A 10000-nucleotide genomic window follows, 5' to 3' on the forward strand; every position below is an offset into this window, starting at 1 on the left:
TTGTGTGCACCTTGAAGTTGTACTAGGTGTACATTCACTGCTCCTGCGTTGACTTCTGTGTGTGCGTGTGTGTGTGTGTACTCAACGGCTGGTCCTCTGTAGTTCACTGCCGATCTCAATGGTGTGTGTGTGTGTGTGTGTGTGTGTGTGAGTGTGAGTGTGAGTGTGTGTGTGTGTGTGTGTGTGTGTGTGTGTGTGTGTGTGTGTGTACTCACCGGCCGGTCCTCTGCAGTTCAGGGCCGATCTGATGAGTGTGTGTGTGTGTGTGTGTGTGTGTGTGTGTGTGTGTGTGTGTGTGTGTGTGTGTGTACTAACCGTCCGGTCCTCTGTAGTTCAGGGCCGATCTGATGCTCCTCCTCCTTGATGTGTTCTGATGCGGACGCCGTGCCGTTGGGCTGCGGAGGCCTCTTCCTCTTAGTCTACACACACACACACACACACACACACACACACACACACACACACACACACACACACACACACACACACACACACACACACACACACACACACACACACGCACACACACACACTCGCGCACGCATGCACGCACGCACGCACGGACGCACGCACACACACACACACACGCACACACACAGACACAGATGCACGCACACGCACACAGACACAGACACAGACACAGACACAGACACAGACACACACACACACACACACACACACACACACACACACACACACACTCTTAATAACAAATCTAATAACATCTACAAGCTCTGCAGCAGAAGTGGGGAAATATGACAGCACAAAAAAAAACAGCCGTCTAAATTAAATAAGCGATTAAACAACTGATGGTGCATAAATAATGTCTGTGTATTTACATGACAAAACACGTCCATGATCCTATTACTCTGCTAAATCACACCAGAGAGACAGCAGTCATTAGATGATTACACATCAGAGAACATAAAACAACACAACACAACATACCACCACAGCACAAAACAGCACACTGTATAGCCTATTACAATCCACACAGTACAATTCACAATGTTACCTCAACAGTTAGAGGGTCAAATTTGCATATTTTAATCATTACCAATTTCTAAGTGGGGAATTACAGTCACACTGTGAAATTTACTCTGCAGACCGAAGCTAAACTGGTCTTTATTCATCAGTACACATATGACAGCAATCAATCAATGTATTGACACACTGCAAGCATGACTAAGGAAATAAATAAATATATAGGAGACCCAGAAGAGCACAGAGAGAACAATTAAGTCCTCAAATGCACTGTGGCCACAACAGTCATCATAGCCTGTTCTGAATTACAATCAGTGGCTTGCTAATAGGGCTGCACGATATTTGAAAAATATGCGATACACGATAACATGACTGTATATCACGATATCGATATTACTCGCGACATTTAATATATAAATATATTTTCCCCTCTCTACTTGACATTCTACACTTCATCATGTATGAAACAACTGAGAGCAATGTTTTATTTCCAACAGTATTTTTATTCGGAAAAAACATGGGTAATATACAGCATCAACTTAAAATGTCAACCTTTTTAATACCTTTTCACCAACTTGGCTGTTATTAAAAATTAAAAAGTAGGTATCACGATATAACCAACTTTTGCGATACGTGTATCGCAAGCTGCGATATCGCGATATCGATACATTTTCGATATATCGTGCAGTCCTACTTGCTAATCTAAAGTAGGCCATTACACTAACATCCACAGACACTAGCATGAGAGTGCACTTCAATCGACTCTAAGTTGAAGCCAGCTATTCAAACCAAAGAGAGATTGCTAATATACGTATATGTATACGACTGCATGTTATGACAGAAAGTAGCCCATGATAAAATAATAGTTGAAGAAGATTACTAAGTGATGTCTCTATATTGTCTCTGATCATTGTAGTCAACCACCAAAATCACATATTATCTGGGAAACTACAGTGCAGTCATTTGTGTGTGTGTGTGTGTGTGTGTGCACATGTGTTTGGTTGTGTCACCTGTGATGGCACGTTCTTGGGGGGCTTGTGTGTGTGTGTGTGTGTGTGTGTGTGTGTGTGTGTATGCGTTTGTCACCTGTGATGGCACGTTCTTGGGGGGTTCTATTCTGATGGTGGGGTCCCACTCCCCGGGTGGCAGCACGGTCACCTGGTCCAGGAACTCGTCGATGCCCGCCAGCAGATCCTCACGGTCCTTCGCCTTGTACGCCACGTCATGGAAAATCTAGCCAGAGAGAGTAGAGAGAGAGGTTCCATTGAAAGCCCATTGGGAAACTCATTGGGAAAGCCCATTGGGAAACTCATTGGGAAAGCCCATTGGGAAACTCCAACTCCCATTGTCATTGTGACACAGCACTCCACAGCACACAAGTGAACACTGCACACAACGAAATTGCATTTATGCCTCACCCGTGCAAGGGGGCAGCCCTCAGCGGCGCCCCATGGGGAGCAGTGCGGTGGGACGGTACCATGCTCAGGGTACCTCATTCATGGAGGAGGATGGGGGAGAGCACTGGTTGATTACTCCCCCCACCAACCTGGCGGGTCGGGAGTCGAACCGGCAACCTCTGGGATGCAAGTCTGACGCCCTAACCGCTCACCCATGACTGCCCTACCATTGGCCCATTGTTTCCAGGTTCTATCAGAGAGAGAGGTTCCATTTGCCCGTTATTTCCGGGTTCTGCAATTGCAAGGGGGAGGGGGGGAAATCTTCCTTTAGGCAGACCTAAGGACTGTTCTAATCAATGCTAGGAGTATTATGACACACCCCTTTAGGCAGACCGGAACCTGTTACACTGGCATATCTCTATACTTAAAGAATCTCTGATCTAGCAGCCGGGAAATATCATTCTTATTCTTATTCTTTATCTTTATTTTTAACCCTTGTAAGGTGTCACATAGAAGGTGTTCGGGTCAATTTGATCCAGGCACATAGAAAAATAATGCAGTGTTTCCCATACATTGAGGAAACTATGGCGGCCCGCCATAGTTTAAATTTTTTAATTTTTAAAAAACGATATCCGTTTTTGTTAAAAACGATTTGAATTACGATTTTGAATTTCCTTCGCATTTTCCTCCTGGAGTAAATACATCCTATAGACTCTGTATTGGTTAGATAAGTAGTCCCACGGTAACACAGAATGAGGGGAAAGCATTAGGAAGTGACCGTAAGGGTATTACAGTTGATTCATGTGTGCACACGTGTAACATCGGGTGAGTAACAGAACATGTGCGCAACGATGCGTTATGACACGCCGATATGCGAGGATCTTCGTCCAAATCGCTAGTCGCATGCATCATCGCTAATATAACTACGTTTACATCGCGTGCCGCGTGTAAGGGAAATGTTAGTTGTTGACATGTATGGAATTCACTTCAATTTGTGCTGTTTCTTGCTTCAGTTGTGGACAAAACGATTGGCCAAACTCACAATAGAAAGCCTTTGCTGTGCTACTGTCCCAGAGAGCTGAAAAAAAACCTTCATAGAAAAAGTCACACTTAACAGGGGTGTTAACCAATCCAATGAGTTCTCTCATTGCTCTCTGTCTGTCTGTCTGTCTGTCTGTCTGTCTGTCTGTCTGTCTGTCTGTCTGTCTGTCTGTCTGTCTCTCTCTCTCTCTCTCTCTCTCTCTCTCTCTCTCATAGTAGGCCTAGCCTACTATATACCCATAACAAATGGTGAATTTCTGAGCCCTTTTTAATTTGTAGCCTATATCACTGAAGGCATGATAATGCTTCATCATATTTTAGAAATAGGGCCTATGTGCCTTTTATATACCAAATGTTTATCATTTTGAAATTGTTTCAGTTGTTTATGACTTGTGTATGACTGACATTATATCTGCATACTAGGCCTATCAGTGCTGCATTGCTTTGTAAAGATAGGCTATTCAACACACTTTAAAAACACACTGAAAAGATACGGCCATAGTAGGCTACTGAAAACATTTTGTTCATAATAATGGTGATTAATAAATGGTGGTCTTAAATTTTCATACTGACATCCTTGAATTTGACTTGGTAGATCACGGCAGACCATCAACTTCAAAAGTAGATCTTGGTTAAAAAAAGGTTGGGCACCCGCCCCTGCTATAGAGAGAAATGTATGCCTGTGGCGTTAAGTTCTGCTAGGAAGACGAGACAGTTCCTCACACTCATCACTGGCCTTAATTATCCAATCATAGCTCCCGGATGGGGAACCCCGCCACGTCTCTTGCTTAACCTCAGCTTTCAGCCAATAGAATGTCTACGACTTGATTTTAAAAGTCTCTGTCTGTTTCCGCTCTTTGCTAATCAGAATAAGCAGACGCCGACGCGTTGGTCTCAATATCGATGCAGATTCCTTGCTAACTCTCTAACATTCATCACCGTTTACTGTTCATCTTGTTTAAGCCGTGCCCAGTTGCACAGTATGCCGCATTACCCGCGTCAAGCTTAAAAGGCTGCGAAATCGCTCAGCACTCTCGTTAACGCACCTGTCTGTCTCGAGCTCTGATGGGGCTCCCTATGTGACCGGCCGCTTCTGTGAATCGCCCGACGTCGTCGCAGATTCCGGTATTCGAGACGTTCTGCTCGTCGAAATGGGTTTGCCCCGCAGGTTGTATGAATTCAATTTCGCTATGACAGTTGTCAACCGTTCCCACACTCTTCCTTGCAAGTTCAGCCATGATCCTGTCCGGCGCACGCACACGCCTCAAACACCTCCTGTTCTCAGTGGATCTCAGTAGGCAACGCATGGTATAGCCTACTTTCATGTCGAGCACGCTATTTCTGGACCCGCCGTATCGCGGACGACGTTCATCTAATTTAGAACTTGGTCTATTTTTTAAATCTCTGTTTTTATTCTTAACCTTAATCATGTTTGTGCATAACTGTTCAGCGGGCCCGTGGTGGTGTATTTTTTTGTTTAATCATTAACCCTTTAGGCCTACTGGGCTATATCTTGTCGTGTAGGCCTACACATCTTAACTTCCAATGGCTTTTATTTTTTTTTCGGTCGTCTTAAATTCCTCTGCTGTTCGCACTTTCCCAGCGTGTAGCCTATTTAATCAAGTAGGCTACATCTAATTATCCATCTCCTATCCCCGCGTAGGCCTTTCACACCAGCACTTTTACACTCCATGTGCATTTTGGTCACTACTGATGACAGAGTTGAGTTTAAAAATTGTCATAGTTTTTCGCGCTGGTCTGCTTGCCTCTTGTTGAGTTATTTCTGGGTTATGTGTAATGTACCATGTGTTAACTCTTGTTTTTGTCGTGCTATAGGGAACTATCCCGCCCGGCGTTCACCTTACTCATTGGGAAAGGTTTTCCGTGGGGACAAAGTCTCTGCCTGACTGACTAAATGGCTACCAATCTTTATTTCATCTGACTGATCCCTGGTTTATTTTCCTATAGCTTGCATGCCAGTGTTTTTGGATTTCGTGCATGAACACATGACCCCACGTCTGTACGTTATTGAAGATGCACTAAGACTAACTCCATTTCTAAGATCTCACAGGTCCACAGGGTTACTATTTTCCCTCAGTGCGCGGTAGGCTATCCCTACCGTGCATGACCCCATGTCTGTATGTTATTGAAGATGCACTAAGACTAACTCCATATCTATGATCCCACAGGTCTACAAGGTTACTATTTTCCCTCAGTGCGCGGTAGGCTTTCCCTCCTACTGTGCAATTGCCTGGGTAATTTCTTTTGGCCTGTCTGCGCCTCTGATCCGTCAGCGCCTCTTGGGTAATGGCCTGACGGATGATTATCGATAAAATGCAGTAATTTATTTAAAAAGAAAAAAAAAATAAAAAAAAAATTACAGGCCAGCAGGAGTCCCGACTGTCTGCTGGCACCTTACTCGTCCCTGCTTTCTAACTTGTTCTGTATGTTTCTTACAGTGACTTCACACTCATATCTGGTGGCGGTGGTTACCTACTCTGTGTCTTGCCCTTATCTTACTGGGGCTAAGTGTACAGATGCTCTCTCCCATTGCTCGTTTATCTGGTCGCGTCCATTTACACAGGTGTTTTCCAGTTGAGTCTAGGTTTCGATTGACTAGCTGGAGCCGCTTCCTGTTCACTTGCTTAATTCAACTGTCTACCGAATGATCTCCCGTACAGAGCCTCGTCATACGGCTTTCTTTTCACGCCTGGTCAATTCTGCCAAGCCATCGTCTCCCTAATCTCAGTCATTGCGACTGCATGCCATCCACGGTCACAACAGTTCTCAAGGATGTTGTCTCCTCTCCATGTTTAGCTCCGGTGTTCCGTAAAATACTCCTACCTGCCAGCTAATCTTACAAACCCCCATTTGGCATGCGCAGACCATGAAACGTCAGCACCAGCTGATCCTAAGACTGCAATATTACCGGGGAACAGAAAAAATACAGTACTTAAATTTACAATTTTCACTACAATTGTTCGTTTATTATCGTGAATTGGTATGTGTGTCTTGAAGTGCGACCCTGGCAACTTAGCTAACCGTCTCGTTATCCTAGCTGTTTTACCAACTTACATAAAATTCAGGCTTTTGGTAGTAGGACTTGTATACATGACCATGCGATTCTATTTTCATGTCCTTTATCTCGGAAATCTACTCCCTGTCTGGTGTTACTGATATGTATTTTACTGTAAACAATATTACGTAGGAAACATGACCATGTAGGAAGACCTGTCAGAACACCGGGTCGTGGTGGACTGGCCACCAGTGTTTTCCCGTAATTACGGTAGCCTAATCATAATGATAAATGGACCGTGCAGCTCGTCTGATGGGAATGACCGGCTATTTAGACTATCCATATGGCAGGATAAAATGTTCTCTGACTGCTCATGCGTCCGTTTTACAGCTTTAATGATGAATTACAGGTGTACGGGCAGCAGTGAAAGTCTCGGGGTCTATAGAAGCAATACAGTAGCTACTGCATTACCTCAGTTTGGTATTTTATTGCTGGAGAATCATTCTTTCTCTCAACTCCCGTCAGGTTCAGTCAACCCCAGCCTCTACATTTGGACTGGAATGCCCACACCCTTGTATACGGCTTGCACCATGCCTCAGGGTTCTCTGGCGAGGTGCGGCTCCCACCGTCGCTAAGGGATCTCCCCGTCTCTATGGTATCCGTCGTCATTTCATCTCCCATCCAGCCAAAGGTCTACCACCTAAAGTCTCACCCGTCTCATTTCCGAGGTGTCATGAGGTACCGTGCTTATGTCTACTTCGGGATGCCGACGCCACTCTAAAGGCCTGGCGGTAATCGCAAGGCCGCTCTCCGGTAACAATCATCCTGTCTGTATTCTTCCTTTCTCATCATGCACCTTTCCTCGCCCTGTTTGCCTCACTACTCTAGCCTACAGTACAATTGAGAGAGCCCGGTAGCCCGGTACAATCTAACTCTACGGCAGCTGGTGGCCCAGCTCAGCCAGTAGCCTGGCTTTCATCCTACTCAGTTTGTACTTGAGCCTGGCAGTCCGGTACCTTCTAGCTCTACGTCAGCTGGTAGCCCAGCTCAGCCAGTACCCTGGCTTTCATCCTACTCAGTTTGTACTTGAGCCAAGCCAGTAGCCTGGCTCCAAGGTGGCCAAGATTCGGACCTAATTTTACTCCACTGAGGCTGGTAGCCCAGCCGTATCAGCGTTACATATCTACGGAAATAATGGCCTACACATTAAAATGCTTGCTGTTTGGTCGTTATGCAACCTACATGTTATGTATCTGTCCCTGTCAAATAAACTTAACTAAACTAAAACCCAGTTAGGCTACATTTGCTCGGTTCTTACCCCGGTCATGTCATGCCGGTTAGGCTCATTGCCAATATGCATGTATCATTCACAATTAGCATAGGCTGGTTCTATGAATGGCTCTGCCTATCCCTCTAGTGCACGTCTAAACCGTATGTGATTGGTATCTCACCCCGGTCGTGCACATGCCAATTGTTTCCTCTGTTCTGTGACCTCCACATATGTGGTGGCGGCGGCTTCCCCTCTCTTGTGCTTCATACATTCATTGTTCTGGTGTCTTCTTCTATTTCCTTCTCTTGCATTGTCACTTATTTCACCCATTATTCATTGTTATTGATACACGCTGATCGCATAATTTATTCCATGGTCTCCACATATGTGGTGGCGGTGGCTTCCTCTCTCTCTTCTCTCCTCTCTCGTCATATATTCATTGTCTAGTGTCTCCCTTCAATTCCTTCTCATGCGTTGTCAATTATTTCATTGTTATTTATGTCTGTACTTCTGCCTATCGCTGTTGTTATTGTCGTTGTTTTCGTCGTTGTTGTTGTTTCTTACTATTTTCCGAGACTCGCGCAATGATCATCGCATTCCGTGATCATTCCGCGAGCAATTTGGTCATTTTAGTATGATTTACTTCTCATTCGTCATTTTTTCTCGCCCGCTGAGTCCGGTGGCCCGGGTCAGCCCCGTAATCTCGCAGAGGCCGGTAGCCCGACCTTACTGTTTTATTGTGTTTTATTTTATTATTTATTTATTTTAATTCTTTTGTGCTCAGCTTTTTACTCAGGCCAGCGGCCTGGCTTCGGTCATCGGTGGCCCGATCGACTGTCGTACGCGCTCCACGAAGCTGGTGGCCCAGCTTAGCCAGTTGCCTGGCTTTATCGTCTCGGCTCAGTTCACACTCGAGCACGTGCTGGTGGCCCAGCACTCAGTCTAATCGTACTACGCTCACAGTCGTCACCCTCGCACCTAAGCACTCTCGCACCGTTCACTGCAAGTCGTTTTACGTGGAGCGCTCCGTGGAGCAGGTGGCCCTGCTCGGCCGGTTGCCCGGCTTCGATCGTCAGCTGGTTGCCCAGCTTAGCCGGTGGCCCGGCTTCGGTTCTCAGCTGGTTGCCCAGCTCAGTCGGTGGCCCGACTTCTATTTCAGCTGGTTGCCCAGCTCAGCCGGTGGCCCGGCTTCGGTTTTCTCGGCTGGTTGCCCAGCTCAGTCGGTGGCCCGACTTCAATTTCAGCTGGTTGCCCAGCTCAGCCGGTGGCCCGGCTTCGGTTTTCTCAGCTGGTTGCCCAGCTCAGTCGGTGGCCCGACTTCAATTCTCAGCTGGTTGCCCAGCTCAGTCGGTAGCCCGGCTCGCTCAGAGTTGGTGGCCCAACTCGTCCGTACACCCGTTGCCTTTCATTCGTCATCCCCCGTTGATATAACTGTCCTTTGTTTTGTTTTTGCTCGATTATTCAGGTCCAGCTTTTCGTCCGCAGTCCCGGGTGAGTATCTTGCAGGTCCAGCGTTTTATCTGCAGTCCTGGGTGAGTATTCCCCAAACACTCACACACCCCACCCCCGCTGCACCTTCCTTCGCTATTCGTACACATTCACCTACTTTGGGGGTGGGCTCTCGCCCCCTGCCTTTCCATGGCAGGATATGAGCACACTCTCGTTAATACTTCAACTGTTAAATACTATTATCTAATTGCAGTATCCATAACCCATTGGGCCCTTTCCGGGTGCCCCTAGCAAGCACATTATCTCGCCACCACCTTGCATATTTCAGTTGTGATCTTCCCTATGGGATCCGGTGAGTAACCATAATTCATACACACTCTTTGGGGTAGGCTTCGCCCCTGCCTCATCATCGGCAGGATATGAGCCCCCCGTTTTACAAACTATATTCTGCAGGTCGGGGACCTGCGCCAAAGAGAAATGTTACCTCCCTGTGTATTAATAAATACCTTTCATTTCATTTTGTCTATTGAGTCTTCTATGGTAGAAATGCAAGCTGTGGCGTGAAGTTCTGTTGGGAGACGAGACGGTACCTCACTTCATTTTATTTATCAATCGAGTCTTCTATGGTAGAAATGTATGCCTGTGGCGTTAAGTTCTGCTAGGAAGACGAGACAGTTCCTCACACTCATCACTGGCCTTAATTATCCAATCATAGCTCCCGGATGGGGAACCCCGCCACGTCTCTTGCTTAACCTCAGCTTTCAGCCAATAGAATGTCTACGACTAGATTTTAAAAGTCTCTGTCTGTTTCCGCTCTTTGCTAATCAGAATAAGCAGACGCCG

General features: G+C 46.2%; 1 protein-coding gene across 1 annotated transcript in view; it reads right to left on the reverse strand.

The window, feature by feature from the left end:
- The window catches only part of LOC134436701 (sodium bicarbonate cotransporter 3-like), a 177808-nt gene that overhangs the window by 42143 nt on the left and 125665 nt on the right, over positions 1-10000 (reverse strand). Inside the window, exons 11-12 of the mRNA XM_063186038.1 lie at positions 2071-2217; positions 316-419 (exon numbers count right to left, since the gene is read on the reverse strand). Coding sequence (XP_063042108.1) covers positions 316-419; positions 2071-2217 — 251 coding nt within the window. The remainder of the gene's footprint in view (positions 1-315; positions 420-2070; positions 2218-10000) is intronic.

Source organism: Engraulis encrasicolus, chromosome 20, assembly GCF_034702125.1.
Source record: "Engraulis encrasicolus isolate BLACKSEA-1 chromosome 20, IST_EnEncr_1.0, whole genome shotgun sequence".
NCBI classification, from domain to species: Eukaryota; Metazoa; Chordata; class Actinopteri; order Clupeiformes; family Engraulidae; genus Engraulis; species Engraulis encrasicolus.